Source organism: Elephantulus edwardii, unplaced genomic scaffold (genome assembly GCF_000299155.1).
Source record: "Elephantulus edwardii isolate Elephantulus edwardi_28Jun2011 unplaced genomic scaffold, EleEdw1.0 scaffold00100, whole genome shotgun sequence".
Taxonomy (NCBI): Eukaryota; Metazoa; Chordata; class Mammalia; order Macroscelidea; family Macroscelididae; genus Elephantulus; species Elephantulus edwardii.
In genome coordinates, this window is record NW_006399850.1 from 349379 (window position 1) to 367783 (window position 18405).

Sequence of the window (18405 nt, forward strand, 5' to 3'; positions counted from 1 at the left end):
TAGGAGCAGGGAGGGAAGATATACCTTATCAGAGCAAAAATAAGGGACTATGCTGAATTGGGTTGCTGGGGGAAACTGTCTATGTATTAGATTTTGTATAAAAAGATAGCTTTTGGAACATGACTCTCCCATTGAGTTAATGGTAAAGAGCTTTCCGTACTATTTTTTTTCTTTCCAATCTGATATTTATTAAGAATTTACTTTGTGCCATCATTGTTCTAAGTACATTATTTGTATTGTTTTTATTATAACTCTATAACGTAGGCTATCTGTATAGCCCCATTTTGTAGATGAAGGAACTGAGACAGTAAAAGGTTCAGCAACGTTTCAGGTTACTCACACAATAAATAATAGCTATGTCCCTAAGCCAAATAGCTGGAATTCAGAGTCTGCACTCTAAACCACTATGGTACGTGGCTCCATATAATTTCCCCTCACGGTTGTCTTTTCAGTGGGTCAAGTTTGATATTGGGAGATCTGAATGAAGACAAGCATATCATGTCCAGATATAAGTCTCCTTTTCAAAATTTAAGAACATTGTATCTAAAAATATTTTTAAAAGTATATACTTTATACTTTAAAAAGTATAAAGTAAGGAATCAGAAAACTTTTAATTTTATCCATTTTGACGTTAAAAATTCTTTAAGTAGTTTGCAGCACGAAAAGACTTTTTTTTTGTCACCAGAGTTCTTGATGATAGATTTTACCCAATTTTGGATCGCATGTTTCATTCCTCCCCTTCTTCTCTGTCTTCTCTCAACCCCAATGTCAGTCCTATTTTACAATAGTGGCCCTATGCACTATCTGTCCTTACATGACTGAGATATTTCACTCAGCATAATGTGCTCTATGGTCATCCACTTAGCATAGTATTTCATGAGTTCCTTGTTTTTCAGTGCTGCATAGTATTCCACTGTGTGAATATACCAGAGCTTCTCTAGTCATTCATTTGTTGATGGACACTTGGGTTGTTTACAGCTCTATACTATTGAGAACAAAGCTGCAATAAACATGAGTGTGCATCTGTTTGGGTGGTGGTATGGTTTCTTTAGAGTGAATTTCCAGAAGTGGAATTGCTGGGTCAAATGGTATTTCTCTTTGCAACTTTTTGAGAAAGCACCATACAGCCTTCCATAGTGGTTGCACCATTTTACACTTCCACCAGCAGTGAATAAGTGTTCCAGTTTCTCAGCAGCGTCGCCAACATTTGTTGTTTGCTGTTTTGTTAAATTTTGCTATTCTTACTGGGGTGAGATGATATCTCAGAGTTGTTTTGATTTGCATCTCTCTTAGAGCTAGGGATTTTGAACATTTCTTCATATATTTGTTGGCCATCTGACTGTTTTCTTTGGTGAAGAAAGAATCTTTTTAAAGAGAAAAATGAAGGGAGCTCTGGTGGCCTAATGGCAAGAAGCTATGCCACAATCCCAAAGAGGGACAATCTCTTTCTGGACCAATTGGATCCAATTCGACAGTACATATACACAAAATTTAAAAAAAAATTTGGAGCTCTGGTGGCCTAGTGGCAAGACGCTGCACTGCAATCCCAGAGGTACACGGTTCAAATACACCAGATGCTCTGCTGGAGAAGGAGGGACAATCTCCTCCTGTACCAGTCAGATCTGATTTGATGGTATATGTAAAAATAATACAACTTAAAAAATTTTTTTTAAAAGAGAAAAATGAACTGGGGTGTGTAGGGAGGAAAATGCACAACAAATGCATGGATGGAAATCCAAGTTTTCTGTAAACTCTCATTAAAATATCAATTAAAAATAAAAAGACCCTATTTACAAAAAAGGTCACATTCACAAGTATAGAGATTAGCACTTCAACTTATTTTTTTGGGACGCAATTATTTCCATTACATCAGGATATCCTATTTCCCATTATTTGGTTAGAAGAAACTGGACAACTTTATCCACAGAAATAGAGTAGAATGAAGCAGATATTCAAAAGCAGATAAAAAAAAATTATAGAGAAGCAGGCAGGGGCAGAAGAGAGACAGTTCTGGTGACAATTACCTTTGGGCTTTCTATGATCCCATTCTGTCCTTAGATACTGTAAAACACTTCTGTATCTTTGTAATAAAGGGAATTTCTTGTTCAAACAAGATAAGTAGATTTCTATTTCTTTTGACCAAAAAGAATCCTAACCAATTCATGTAAGGAAGTTCTGCCATGTGGACCCTGACCCCAGAAGAAATAGATGGTGTTGGGTTACCATTGTAAACTGTTTCGTAAAGGATCAGAACAAAGAGTCCTAAATAAAATGAAATGGAAATGTGGAACAAAACTCAAAATCATAAAAAAAAATCAGGTTTACAGGTCTGATGGAGACTAGTGGAACCCTGAAGATTATGGTCCTGAGTCACTCTGCAATAAAAGTCTGGAGTTCTAGTGGCCTCGAGGCTAAGAGGTTGTGCTGTCAATCTAAACCAGGAGATTGAAATCCACAAGCTGCTATGCAGGAGAAAGATAAGCAATCTCCTCTCATGCAATTTTTAGCCTCTGAAAATCCACTGGAGGGTTAACTATGAGTTGGTCCCAACTTGATGGCAGTGAGTGAGTAAGTGACCCTTCAAGCATGCAACTAAAACCAGCCAAGTGACTCAACTTTCAGTCAAGAAAGAACTAAAACAATGGGCCTAACAGGTGATCAATTACACCAGGGAGGGATGGATTCCTTAGAGCAATCAACCATATAATGTCAAAAGGACAGTATTTGCCCATGATTAATGCTAGACGGTGGGAAGGGGCAGGAAAGAAGGGCAAAAGGAAATGTAAAACACAGAAAAGAAGTAGAAAGGGTTCCTATGATATGAGAATTTTAACCAATGACACAAAACATAACATTTATGAACTGAATGGAAAATCAGTTTACAGAGTAAACTCATACTCACATCACAAAAAAGTTTTAAAAATGTGCTATATATTTGTTTTGCTATTAATTGGAGAAAAATGACTTTTTGGTACCTGATATCTCCCATGGACTTGCACATAAGTAAGATCAATGAATGTTTCCTTTTGCAAACAAGAAAACCAAAGTTACAGAAATCAAGGGATTTGTCCAGAGTCACATGGGTAGGTGCTAGAAGACTAGAACCAGCATGTCACGTTCCTGTCTTGAATTTTGCATTTTATGTCCTAAATGGGAGCACCTGCGTGCTCCACTGAGGGTTTTGTTTATTTTTAGAGCATTAGCTACATAACTAATGAATCAGAACTTTTTTGATGGGGACCCCTTGAGAGATGAAGTGACAAAGGGCTAGGGGATAGAGACATAGATGGTTATAATTATAGGCACTTGATGTTAAAAAAATATTTACTCTTATCATTATTAGTAATAAAGAGATTCCAGTTGTCATTTTTAACTTACACATACCTTCCAAGGATAAAAGCAAACATGATTTCAGGGCAGATTACTCAAACATTTTAATTCGTACAGTGAGTAAAGTTTTGAGAAAGTTTTAAGACAATATTAAACAGGATGTCAACACTCAGTGTGACGTAAACTTCCTGAGAGGTGGAGGTTTGCTTTGAAACTTCCTGCTTGGTCATAAAAGAGAACAAAGCAACTGGAACACTTCAGTCTATTTCTCTCCATCAGTTCCTACATCATTTATGAAAACTGCTGGTTTGAGGTTATTCTTTATTTAACTAAGCTAGACAAAATGCAATATTGTGTTAACTATATATACAAGGAAAATAAAAAATACAATCTTTAAATACAGATAGATGAACATGACTTGTTGGAAAGCATAGCATAAGACTAGGAAAAGTGTAATTTGCAGCTTTCAATTTTATGTTCCCTTAATGGAAATATCACTCACTGGTAATCCGAAATTGTAGGTACGCGTTCTTGAAGGAAGTTGTTAATGTTGAAAATGTCCCAACTCTCTGTCGGAGCTATAGATGGTAACACAGTCCTGTTATGTACACCTGCGCCTCACAGTCCATCCTATCCTTCTGGTAGTTCCTTTGGAGAGGAACATTTTGATATTTGGTTGCTAACTAGAAGAGATCCCCATTCTATTACTACCTCAAGCACATATGAAAATGACCTTGGTCTTGATTTCCTGGAACAGGATTCTTTCAGTAAGCAGCACCTTCTCTTTCATGTATTTGAAAACTCAAAGCTTTAGGGTAAGAGAAAAAGGAAATAATCTCTCCCTATGCTATGACGCTATGAAGGGAAAAGGAGCGATAAGGAAGAAAGGAAATGAAGAAACACTTACTAGCCCCCTAAATTAGTTTTTTAGCTTGGGTGAAGGCTTGGGCAGGAAAAGCTGCTCTGGTCCTTGTCTATATTCTTTAAACATAGAGCATCATCAGACTCACCACTTTGATGTTTTATTGCTTTCCCAGTATCCTCCATTTGGTTCCTCCCTGCCCCCTAACATTTTCTACTTCCTCCTGACCTGAAATATTGTATAATGTCTTGCCAAGAAACTTGTCGTTCTTATTGAGGATCTTCCTCTTTCATTGACCCTTTACTTTTTCCAGGATGATGTATTTTTCCAAGGATTGGCCCCTCCTGATACCTACCCAAAATATGAAATGCAAAGTTTCATATGTATTTGCTCATAATCTTTTACTGTTTTCACCTACATATATATATACACACACATATTAATTTTAAAAATAGGACCTTATGCTGACATTTCTTGAAATTTCTTCTGTATTTGAATGTGAATTCCAGAACAAGGATGAAATGAATTTAATTAATACCTTGTGACTGGACACTCAGGTGGTTTCCAGTTTTTCACCTATTATCAACAACACTGTAATGAGCTGTCATACAGAAATCATTTGCAAATCTCAGATTATTATCTTAAATTTCTAGAAATTAAACTGCTTAGTCAAGGTATTTAAATATTTTTAAGGCTTTTATGACAATCCTAGCAGTAACATATGACAATCTCCTAGTCTGACGGGTCCTGTTTTATAGAAGTTATGCTTCTTACATGGAAGTTTCATTTGTTTGGACGATGCAGGAAGCTATCCAACAGAGATTTTCTTCACTGTCACGTCACACCTAGGAGGAGATACAGTGCTCTACACACTTTACCCTGCCAGTTTGGTGGTGGAATGAAGGGCAAGTTTGCCTTTGAGGTGCACCCTTGTCCTGTGACATGCACAAAATATAGATCAAAGAAAAGTTGTGGGCAATTCTTTTCCTCGCCAGTGTACTTTCCTTAATGTTTTCCACATACTATTGAGTGGACGTACCATGGACTACCAAGAAAACAAATAGGTCTGTCTTGGAGAGGGTTAAACCAAGTTTCTGCTTGGAGGCTAGGATTTTGAAGCTCTCTCTCACATACTTTGGGCATGTGGCCAGGAGGGACCAGTCCTTGGACATCATACTTGGAAGGGTGAAGGGACCACAGAGGAGAGGAGACCCCAAATGAGGTGGATTGATACAGTAACTGGGGCAATGGCACTCAGGGGTGTTGGATTCAATGAGACTGGCTCAGGACAAGGCAGGCTTCAGAGCTGTTGTACATAGGGTCACTGAGTCATAGGTGACTTGACAGCACATAACAACAACAATTAAGTGAACTTACTATAAGTGGAGAGTGTTAAGAGTTTCTTGCCTGTATGTCCTTTCTCTTCAATGAATAATTTATTTTCATCAAATATTTTTGAACTGGAATGATCAGGTTACTTAAGGACAGGTTTAAAGGCTTTTTTTTTTAGTTTAAGTGTGAATGCAATGAAAAATTACTCTTCCTGTTTTGATGTAAATGATACTCAGTATGTATAGTCTGATCTTATTAGTGCAGGGAAACCTATTATTGATATATTTAAAAATCGCTATTTAAGATGTTGAGAGTATTATGTCAAGGACTGTAGTCTTCGATTTGGATTATAGCTCAACATCAAGAAGACAAATACTCCCACCACTCGCCAACTGGCAGCACCATGATAGATGGAGAAGGGAATGAGGTTAACAATTACAGCTTGCTAAGCTTCACAATCAATACTCTCGGCCCAGCAGTCAGGAAATCAAAAGATGAATTGCAGTGGGAAAATCTGCTGTCAGGGACCTCTTCAGAGTACTGAGAAGTAACAAGGTCAGTCTAGAGACTAAGATGCACCTGATCCAGGCTATGGTCTTGGTCTTCACAAGGACATGCTATGCATCAGAAAGCTGGACAATGACTAAGGATGACAGAAGAATAGATGCTTTTGAGTTGTGGTGCTGGAGAAGTGTCGAACATACAACATAGGCCAAGAAAACAAATAGGTCTGTCTTGGAGAGGGTGAAATCAAGTTTCTTTGTGGAGGCTAAGATTTTGAAGCTCTGTCTCACATACTTTGGACGCATGGCCAGGAGGGGACTGGTCATCAGAGAAGGACATCATACTTGGAATGGTGGAGGGACAGTGGAGGAGAGGAAGACCCCTGATGAGATGGATTGATACAATAACTGGGTCAATGGGAGTTGGTGTGTCAGAGTCAGTGAGACTGGCTGGGGCAATGGGGGTAGGTGTGTTCGACTCAGTGTGACTGGCTCAGGACAGGGCAGGCTTCAGACCTGTTGTACATAGGGTCACAGAGTCACAGGCAACTCGATGGCATATAACAACAGATATACATCCTAAGTATGTGGTTTAATCTGTTAAACTAAAAATGACATAACTAGTACTAGAAATATACTGCCACTTTATTGCAAATCTAAACTCAAACTAATTGTAGTTAAGTCAGAACTGACTCACAGTTGATTCTTCAGTGGTTTTTCAGGAAGCTGTAAATTACATGGAAGGAGACCACCCTTCCTTCTCCCAAGAAACCATTGAAGAATTCAAACCACCAGAGAAGCGTCATCTTTTTTTTTTTTTTCTTCCTTCCTTCCCCGAGAAGCGTCCTCTTTGGATTAGCAGTGCAGCTCCCTAGGGACTATGCCACCAGTTGTTGTTATGTGCTGTCAAGTTGTTTGCAATTCATAGTGACCCTATGCATAATACCTCTGAACTCTACCCTATCCCAACTCAATCTGTCTCTTGACACACCTGCCTCTATTACCTCAGTCACTGTGTCAGTCCATCTCATCCAAGGTTGTCTTCTCCTGTGCTGTCCCTTCACTTTTTTGCCTGGGCTTGATGGTCCCTCCAAGGAGGGTCACTTCAGGTAACACGTCCAAAGTATGTGAGACAGAGCTTCAAAATCAGACAGAGCTCCTGACATCCAAGGAGAAACTTGGTTTCACCCTCTCCATAATAGACATGTTTGGGTGGTTTTTTTGTTTGTTTTGTATAATACTCTTCTCCAGCACCACATACATATATATGTAACAAAGTATTTGCCTTTTTTATTTGATTTGTGATTTGAGAAGTTTACAAAGCAAAATAGTTTTCACTCAGTGATTCATATACATTTTGTTCTGTAACATTATCTTCTTTACCCACAATGTAATCTCCCTTCCCCCTCCCTCCCTGTAATTCTAATTTCCACTAATCCTATTATATTTTTCTGTGCTTCTCTTTACTAATATTGTGCTGATCAACCTATTATTGGTATTCCCCATCACCCATCTTAATAAGTGTTTATTTTTCCCCCTTACTAATTTTGGGGAGCTCTGGAGACCTATTAAGTAAGGAGTAATGTTATCAACCCCAAAGCACATGATTTGAATCCACCAAATCCTGTAAGAGCGAAAGATAGGCAATCTCGTCCTGTGAGATTTATAGCCTCAGAAAATGCACTAGAGGATCTACTATGACTTCATATATTCACTATAAGAAATTGAGTTGTATTAATTTTTACCTCTCTTTTCCATTCCTCCTGACTATTAAAAAATTAGTCTGTATATAACTCCTTCCTTAGCTTTTTATGATGATGTCTTAGACAACGTGTGTCCTTTCACAGCTCACTTTTTAACAATCTTCATATTCATAATTCATAACTTATTTGCCATGTTATTTTTATGTTTCTAAACTTTGCCACCACACTTAATAGAAATTCAGTATACTCTAAGCACTGAGTCTCCCTTTCTTATTTTTTGGTGTTTGGGGTTTTTTTGTCCACCCTTGTTTTGTTGGTGTTAACAACATCCTTGTTTGTTGGTGCTTTTCAGTGGGCTGGGACTCATAGTGACACTAGCTACAAAATAACAAAACCCTGCCTGATCCTGAACATCTGTGCAATCTCTGCTGTGCTTTAGCCCATTGTTGAAATCATGTGTCAATCCATCCCCTTGAAGGTCTTCCTCTTTTTCACTGACTCTCTACTTTTCCAAGTATGATCTCCTTCTCCAATGGCTGGTCCTTCCTGTTATAACATGACCTAAGTATGGTAGGGAAAGTCTCACAATCCTTGTTTCTAAAGAGCATTCTTGCTGAATGTCTTCTAAGACAGACTTCCTTTTCTTTTGGTAGTTCACATTAAATAAACAAGTGGTAAGGAGCTGTGCTGTCAACTCAAAGGCACGTTGTTTGAATACACCACCTCCTCTGCAGAAGATGGGCAATCTCCTTCCGTGCTATTTTACTGCTTCTGAAAATCTGGTGGATGGTCAGCTATGAGTTGGTTATCCAACACAACAGCATATAACAACAATAAAAAACTTTGTCTACCTTAGAAATGTCATAAAATTGGAATTATACAATATTTGTCTTTTAATGACTAACTTATTTTACTTAGTACATTTTTAAGACTCATCTATGCTGTACCTTGAATTTTTAATCTCTTTTTTAAAAATAAAAATATACCATCTATACCAAAGAGTGTTAAAAACATGTGAGTAATAAGTGAAGAAACACCTACGTTGTTGTTGCTGTTATGTGCTGTCAAGTTGCCTGCAACTCATAGCGACTCTAGGTACAACAGCCCTAAACCCTGCTCTATCCCTTGCCAATCTTAATGTCTCTGACATGCCTATCCCCATTACCCCAGTGATGGAATCAATCTCTCTCATCGAGGATCCTCCTCTCCTGAGCTGACCCTCCACTCTCCCAAGAATGATGTCCCTCTCTAAGGACTGATCCCACCTTGCAACATGTCCAAAGTATGTAAGTTGGAGCTTCAGAATCCTTGCCTCCAAGGAGCATCCTGGCTTCACCCTCTCCAGGACTAACTTGTTTTTTCTCCTAGCAGTCCATATTATACTCAGTACTCTTCTCCAGCACCACAGCTCAAAGGCATCAATTCTCCTTGTATCATCCCTAGTCATTGTCCAGCTCTCTGATGCATACACCTACATAGTCAACTTATTAAAAATAATTATGTAAATTAACTATGTAAATCATCCACTGTTCTCTAATTGAACTTGCACAGAAACCCCAATGCCTTCGAGTCAGTGCTGATTTATAGTGACCTTCCATTAGGTTTCTTTTTTTTTGTGATTTCCTTTTTTTATTAATTTCAATGAAAATTTACAATTTGGATTTCCATTCATTCATTGTTGCACTTTCCTCCCCTCCCAACCCTTCCTCAGCTACCCTCTTGGAAAAGTACAAGAAAAATTCTTTCATTGTTTTACAATCCCTCCCCTGAGGTCCATTCACCTATGCAGCCTTCATTCTGGATTCCTGTCATGACAAAAATATCTAATCACACATCCCTTTTAAACAGTTTTCTCCCTCATCTGTTTAAATGCAGTATACATTATTTAAGCCATCTTTCTCAGTCTCCCCCCCAAACCGATGTCAGTCCTGTTTTACAACAATGGCACCATGCAGTATTTGTCCTTTTGTGACTGAGATACTTCACTCAGCATAATGTCCTCTAGGGTCACCCATTTTGAATAAAACTGCATGAGTTCCTTGTTTTTCAATGCAGCATAGTATTCCATTGTGTGAATATACCACAGCTTCTCTATCCATTTGCTTGTTGATGGGCACTTAGGTTGTTTCCAACTCCTTGCTATTGTGAACAAAGCCATGATAAACATGGGTGTGCATGCCATTAAGTTTCTAAGCCTATAAATCTTTGTAGGAGACTGCCCACCCTTCTCCTATGGAGTGGCTGGTAGATTTGAACCATTGTTTTGGTTAGCTCTGGACATGTTACACACTACACAACCAAGGCCTATTGCATAAAGTACATCTATTTAATGAAAAACTATCCATCATGTTAAGCTGATTCTGATTTATAGTAACACTACAGGGCAGAGTAGACATGCTCCCATAGGATTTCCTACGCTATAAATCTTTACTGGAACATATTGCCTGATCTTTCAAACATGGGTTAGAACCATCAACTTTTCATTTAGCACAGGTGGTTAATGATGTGCCATTAAGAGCTCCTTCCTTAAATGAGTGTATGCAAATCTGACACACCTACCCCGCCCCACCCAAGACGGCTCTAGTTACTTTATCAATCCATCTCATCTGGGGTCTTCCTCTCCCGTGCTGTCCCTCCACCCTTCAGAGCATATCCTTCTCCAAGGATCTGTGTCTCCTGGCCACATGCCCAAAGTATGTGAGACAGAACTTCAAAATCCTAGCCTCCAAGGAAAAACTTGGTTTCACTCTCTCAAGACAGATTCATTTGTTTTCTTAGTAGTACATGGTATGTTCAAGACTCTCCTCCAGTACCACAATGCAAAGGTATCAATTCTTCTTTTGTCATCCTTAGTCATTCTGTGTTGGAGTCAGAGAGACTAGCTCAGGACAGGGCAGGCTTCAGAGTGTACATAAGATAGCTATGAGTCATAGGCAATTTGATGGCACCTAACAAAAATGACATATTCAAATCCAAGCTGTTGCCATTGTTATGTGCCATTGAGTTGCCTGTGACACACAGCAACCCTATGTACGAATGCTTTGAACCCTGCCCTATCTTGAGCCAAATACATAGTCTTTGACACACCTGAGTTATCCCTGCTACTCAATCTATCTCATCCAGGGTCATCTTCTCTTTGCTGTCTCTCCACCCTTCCAAGCAAGATGGTCTTCTCCATAGACTGGTCCCTCCTAGCCACATGCACAAGGTATGTGAGACAGAACTACAAAAATCCTTGCCTCCAAGGAGCAGCTTGGTTTCATCCTCTCCAGAATGATTGTTTGCTCTTTTAGCAGTCCATGGTATCATCAACACTCTTCACAGCACGACACAGAAACAGGTCCTTCTTCTGTCATTCTTAGTCATTGCTCAGCTCTCTGATTCAAATCTATAGGCTCTGATAATTTGTATTAAAAGCATCCTTTCCTAGAATTGGCCAGTAATACCATAAAACTATGAGATCTTTAAAAATTGTTGTTAGGTGCCACTGTGTTGACCATTACTCCTCGTGCCATTATAAATAACAGATCTAAACCCTCTCCTATCCTTCACCAGCCTCATTAACTTTAACATAATTTACCCCATTATACAGTCAACATATCAGTCCATCTGGTAGAAGGTTTTTCTCTCCTTCACTGACCTTCTACCTTTCCAAGCAATAGCTCCTCCTAATAACATGCTTCAAGTATGTGAGACAAGGCTTTGCCATCCTTGCCTCCAAAGAGCTCTCTGACTTCACTCTCTTCAAGACTGGTGTTTGGATAATCTGTACACCCTAAACTGCACATTAAGTTGAAGTCTAGATAATTATATTAAAACTAGCAATTTTTTTGCAGCTTCATGAAAACTCATGAAATGGAAAAGACAGCAGGCTAGTGATCTGCTAGCACCTCCAAAATGATGAGAAAATTAGTTCCTTGTGAGTTTACTTTGCCTTTGTATATGTGATCACTTAGTTAGGATCTTTGTGTGTTTTTATTGTTTTGGTTTTTTTTTTTCAATAAACTAATAAAGATGGAATTTCAATTAAAAAAAAAAAAAGACTGGTGTTTGTTCTTTTGGCAGTCTATGGGGTATTCAGTACTCTTCTCCAACACCATACCCCAAAGGCATTGATTCTTCTGCATAGCAAGTGACTGAAAAGTCCATTGCCTGAAGCAAGTACACCTTAGTCTTTAAACTTATATCATTGTTCCTTAGTATTTTGGAGAGGTCCTTGACAACAAACTTTCCAAACACAATATGTCTTTTAATTTCTTAACATGTTGATTGTGGACGCAGGCAAGATGAAATTATTGAGGACTTCAGTCTGTTCCCCATCTAACATAATATCCTATTGGCTGAGCGATGAGGATTTCAGTCTTTTTTATAGTGAGATGTAATCCATATTGAAGGTTGTAGTCTTCAATCCTCTGTGTGTGTGTGTGTACCATCTAACTGGATCCAACTGGCACAGGAGGAGATTGCCCCTCTTTCTCCAGTGGAACATGTGCATCTTCAGGATTGAACTGCAGCTTCTTTCCACTAGGCCACCAGAACTCCAGTCTTTAATCTTTTTTAATCTTTAATCTTTTGTAGTGTTTCAAGTCCTTCTTACTTTCAGCAAGCCATATTGTGTCATTCACATAATGTAGGTTGTTGATGAGAATTCCTCCAATCCTCATGCATATTCTTCTTCATGAAGTCCAACTTCTTGAATTATTTGATCAGTATACACATTGAGGAGGGATGGAGAAAGGATTCAGCCCTGAAGCAAATCTTTCTTAATTTGTAGGGTTAGAGATATTTGAGAATAAGAATTATACTATATTAGGAAGTGACATCCTGCCTCCTGGTAGTCATCTTACTCAGGCTTAACAAAGATGCTTTGCTCTCAGATAATCCCCACATCCCCTGCCCCCTGGCATGGTTACAGAGTGAGGTATCTGTTATATCATCCTTTTTCAGAGGTAATTCTTCAGGCTCCTTTTATCCATTGGAAAAAAGTGTTGACAAACAGTGCTCTGGTAATCATAGTCTAAGAAACCTACCAAGAGGTTGCTGTATTATAAGCAACTGAAAGTTGTACCTAACACCTAACTTTATGAAAAATTTTAATTTGGAAACTTTCCATGCATTTATTTGGGGTGGGGGAATCAAAGGTGATTGTTTTTCTGTTTGGAAAATATGAGTTAATTCAACTGAGGTTTAAAAAAACTTTTAGATTTAAGATTTTAACAAACTTTCAGAGGAATATGGATGTCTTAGTTCATTTTGAAAGTATTCTTTTAAAAGTCTTTGCTTCTGAGTTGTCTTCTCTGGACTGTCATTCTGCAACTACTGCTGGAAAACACCACCCTTTTTGGGGCTTCAATAGAGTTAACAACTAACACTGAAAAATTAAGTTTTAAGCTCACTGTCTCGTCTCTCATACTTATAAGCAAATTTCTCATATTAACATTTGAAATGTTGTTAGCCTTGGAATCTTTTAAGATTTGTTACAGCAAAAAAAGAGATATATTAAGTAATTAAATTACCTCAACATCTCCTCACAAGTGGGCCAATAAGCAACATCGTTGTTAAGAAATCAAATGATGCCCTACAATGGGCAAATCTGCTGTTAAGGACTCCTTTAGAGAGCAAAGATGTCACTTTGAGGACTAAAGTGTGTTTGACCCAAGCCATGATCTTTTTAGTGGCTTCATACAAATGTGAAAGTTAGACAATGAATAAGGTATCCTGAAGAATTAATGCCTTTGGATTGCAGTGTTGGTAAAAAAAAATACTGAATATAACACGGACTGCCAAAAGAACAGAGAGCTCTGACAGCCTAGTGGTAAGGAGTTGCACTGCCAACCAAAGCCACGTGGTTTCAGTCCACCAGCTGGCTCCACCGGAGAAAGATGGGCAATTTCCTCCCATGTGAATTAGAGCCTCTGAAGTCTGTCAGAGGATCTGCTGTCACTCAGTTCTTACTCAATGGTACATAATAACAACAGCCAAAAGAACAAAACTATCTTGGAAGAAGTGCAATAAGGAAGTTCCTTGGAAGCAAGGTTGGTGAGACTGTGTCTTACATTCTTTAGGAATGTTATAAGGAGGGACCAATCTTTGGAGAAAGGCATTAAGCTTGGTCAGAAAAAAAAAAGATGAAGATTCCCAAAAAAGATGGACAGACACAGCGGCTGCAATAATGACCTCAAGCACAGAAGTAATTGTGACGATGACACAGGGCAGAGCAGTGTTCTGATGTACACAGTGCTGCTATGAGTCAGAGCCAACTCCACGGCACCTAACAACAAGTAATTAAATGGATTTTACACGTTTTCTCAAAGTCTTTGAAGTATTACCTAAATTGTTTAATTATTAGCCAGCAGTATATGCTGGCAAAGTATCAAGATTATTTTTCTCATTTCTCAGTTTACTCATTTTAACTCCACCTACTCACTTTTTAAAGGTTCCTCCACGTTGTAGAATTATTTTTAAAAAGATAAAGCCAAACGTATGTCAGCATACATTTGGATTGTCCATTTCACAAAAAAAAGTCAGAGAATTAATTTTTACTGAGACTTGTCACTAGCAAGGTGTAATAGAGAAGAATTAATTTTCTCCTTGAATAGCTAAAAACCTGAACAAAGTATCTGAATCTATAGTTTTCTCCTACTTGTCAGAAAAATAATTTTGTAGAGATGGGAAAAGAGTGATTCCTATGATTGCTGGAGACTAAAGGAGACTTTTCAAATTTCAGTACAGAGATGAGAAACTAAAGGCCTGTCTATGTTGAGTTTAAAGATTTGGGAAATTAAGGTATCAGAATTTTCTGGTGAAAAAAAGAGAGAATTGAAAAACAAGTAAGAGTTCTGGAGGGTTCTTATGGTTATTTAGCTGAGAAAAAAAAGTCAGTATGTTAAGAACATGTTAAGACATAAAAAAAGATCCAGATTGTGGAGTTTATTGTTCAAAATGGCTTTCCTTGCCATTGAATTTGACTCTGCCATGTGGATGGGTGCGAATAAGAGAATAGGGCATGTTAGCCTATCCACAAGGGGACTGGCTAGTCTTATCAATCCACAAGGGGATTTGCTACTCTCACCATTAAATTGAGGAGATGTAGTAGCAGAAAGGAAGATATTCCTCACCAGTAAAGAAGCAGCAAAAGTGTAGAACATCTTTTGGGTCTGAAATTCTTATGTAAACTAGATCTATGGTGGTAGCAGCAGCCATGGCTAAAGCAGAAGACCAGTAACCCAACATGAGATGGAGCTGACCTTGGGATTGCTACTCACCACAGACAAAATCAGAGCTAAGTTAAGAGCTTTTGCCTAACCTTACTGGACAACTTGGGTGGTGGGGAAAGAGTCAATATTGGCAGAATTGAGAACTTTGTAACACTAGCCTAAAATCACAAGGCTCAAGGCCAAGGCATCCATAAGCACATTCTGGAAGCTGTCTTGACTGTGTTCTGCAGTTCGTTGTTGTTGTCTGTATACCATTGAGTCGGAACCGACCCATAGATGACCCTCCAGAGGGTTTTCAGAGGCAGTTAATCGCACAGGAGGAGATTCCCTATCCTTCTCTCCTGGAATAGCTGGTGGATTCAAACTACATGCCTTTGGGATTGCAGAGCCACCAGAGCTCCCTTGTGTTCTGCTACTAATCTGAATTATATAGCTTTTTAACTTCCGTAATATGGTTTTGTGTGGTCTGTGAACTATCTTATTGGATTCTGGACCCAGTTAAGCAGTAAGATTGGTGTTGAGATGAGTAGAGAGATGTGTGGGAGCGTGACCTCATGGGAGCTGGTTTTGTGTTGCTGATGCTGTTTCTGGGGATAGTCTTCATTTGTGAAGTTGGTAAAGGTCAGCTATAACCATCCTCATATCACTCCTGCTCTTTTTATACAAATCAAACCTTTATAGTTGAAAAAAAATTACTAAAAATGAGTACTGTATTGCCTAAGTTTATTAACTAATTAGACACCAATTCTTTGCCATTAAGTCCATTACCATGCATAATTGTTGATGTGTGGCATCAAGTTGAAACTGACCCCAGAGCTGATGTTGGGAGACAATTAATTGCACATGAAGATGGTGGATTTGAACCACGTGCCTTTGATTTGGCAGCATTAATTCCTTTCCACTAAGCCACTAGATCACAGTGACCCTGTATTATAGAGTAGAATGCCCCACACAGTTTTGCAGCTCGTGGCAAATATTTGTATTCGAAAAGAATAAAAAACACAACACAGGCTAACCAAATATTTTCAGATAAATATTTTAATTACATTAAAAACAGAACAAGAGTTATATAACTATTAACAGATATACAACTGTATGTACTTATGTTCTTGAAAGACATATACAAACAGTATGTTAGGGTATTTGGGCTATGTTTGTAATAAAATCAACAAAACAATACACTAAGGCACGACTTTATTTTAGTGCTGTAGAATCTTATATAAATGAATTTGTTCAAGAGCTTCTCTGTCAATATCCTTTTCTGGGTAGACATCATAGGTCAAAGGTATCTCTTCAACCCAGAGGGATAACTGTATATTAGTCTAAAAAAAATTTAAAAACAAACATTAAAATTGCAGACTGATGCTATTCTCTGGAATGTTAAGAAATCATCACTAATCCAGTAATTACAGACAGTAGATTTTTATTATAATGGTAGGACTTAGATGTACATGGTGCCATACAAATAATTTCCCTGTGGTATTGTGGTATATACTAAAAGGTGAGCTGGTAGTTTAGGGACTTAGTTAATCAACTTTAAAATATGAAAGAATAAAGAAAACAGAATGGAATAATTATTTTAATGCAACTAGTTTAATAATAATTATTATTACGTTTAAATAATAAAGATGAAAGCCAACGAAAATAAACAGAGGACACAGAAAATCTGCTTACATAGTAAACATTAAAAACGGATGTTAACCAGAAATTGTTTAAAAAAAAAGTATGGACAAAGAAGAAAGATAACACCATAGAAATTCAAATAAGTAAAAATGTTAGCCAAGAGAAGAAAATAAGACTAAAAACATATATTTGTTAGGTACATCAGTTCCTGAAGAATAAAAACTCCTTTAAACAGATATTTTTAGGGATGGCTCTAGAGATACTGTGGTTTGAAGGCTAAAGTTTTTATTTAAGGAGAAGGAACTGATAAAAATTATGGAGGAAGAGAAGTCTTTCTCAAGTGATTTCTTAATAGTATTTAACAGACCATATGTTAGGTTATAAAACAAGCCTTAATGAAACAAAAAGCATCAAAATACTACAAAGCTTTTTCTCAGATCACAATACAATTAGAAATCAACAACAGGAAGAGCAAGGGGAAAAAAATAAGTACAAGGAAACTAAGCAATACCCTGCGTGAACACTATTGGGTAATAGAAGAAGGAAAAAAAATAGTAATTACAAAGTTCTTGAAACAAATGAGCATGAAAACACAACTATCACAATCTTTGGGGGACAAACAAAGCAAAACTCAAAGGCTGATTTACAGCAATAAATGCACACATCAAAAAGAAGAATCAAAATCAATTAATACCTCAACCCAAAATGGCCAACAATTAGAACAAGAACAGCAAGTAAAGCCTACAGTCTCCATAAGAGAGGAAGTAAAAAAGAATAGGTATAAATGAAACAAATCAGAAAAATTGCAGAAAGAAATCAACAAGAGTGGAAATTGGTTCTCTGAAAGGATTAATATAATTGACAAGTCACTAGCAAGTCTAACAAAGCGAAAAAAAAAAAAGATGCAAGGAGTACAAATAAGAAATTAAATTAATGATGCCACAAAAGGATATAACAACAGAATACTATGAATACATATTTGAAAATCTAGAGGACACAGGCAAATTTTCAGCTACTTTTGTTTATAAAGGAGCTCTGGTGACACAGAAATCACTTGAGAAAAAAATCACTGAGAAGGATTTACCCATAACTTCTATAAGGTCCCTTTCCTCATATAAAAACACCATGGAAATTCTCGAGTCATCACTGAAAATACTTGTTAAAAGGAGTTTCCTTTAATAGGAATGGAATAAAGTTATTGCACTCTATATATAAGGACTCTCTTAGAAATACTAATTTCTAAAAAGCATCTGAACATATTTATAAATTGTTAAGATAGCTTTTGCTAAATGAAAAATCACTACATGATTTCAACATATATGGAAATGACAATATATGTTAGACACTGTATTTATAAAGGTATGTTTTATGAATATGGAAACATCTGCTGGATCAGATCATTAAAAGAGTGACAATCGTGATGCAAATGAACCAGGAGGGAAGGGTAACATCTTTTCTTTACATATTTTAAGTCCTTTGTTATAACAAATACTAGGTACTTTCGTAATTTTCATAGTTGATGAAAACTTTTAAAAATATATGATTGGTAACTTGATAGGTTTTGGCGTTTTTTTGTAAGCAGCAGCAGGTTCTTAAATTTGTCAATGCTCAAATGCACTGTAATGTATACTGTTAATGAAAAAAGTCTTTTTTAAAAAATATACTAATGCTTTCTACGAATACAGCACCAAAAACAAAGAAAGAAACCCCTGCCTTTCCCAAAACTGATGCAAAATCAAAGGTGTTAAAGGCCAAGAATACAGTTCAGAAGGGCATCTACAGCCACAAAAAAAAAAAAAAGAGCTGCACATCATCTACCTTCTGGCAGCCTAAGA

General features: G+C 37.5%; 1 protein-coding gene across 1 annotated transcript in view; it reads right to left on the bottom strand.

Moving 5' to 3' along the window:
• Nucleotides 1–16146: 16146 nt before the first annotated feature.
• The window catches only part of LOC102856204, a 62247-nt gene continuing 59988 nt past the window's right edge, over nucleotides 16147–18405 (bottom strand). The window contains exon 8 of the mRNA XM_006891576.1: nucleotides 16147–16269. Coding sequence (XP_006891638.1) covers nucleotides 16147–16269 — 123 coding nt within the window. The remainder of the gene's footprint in view (nucleotides 16270–18405) is intronic.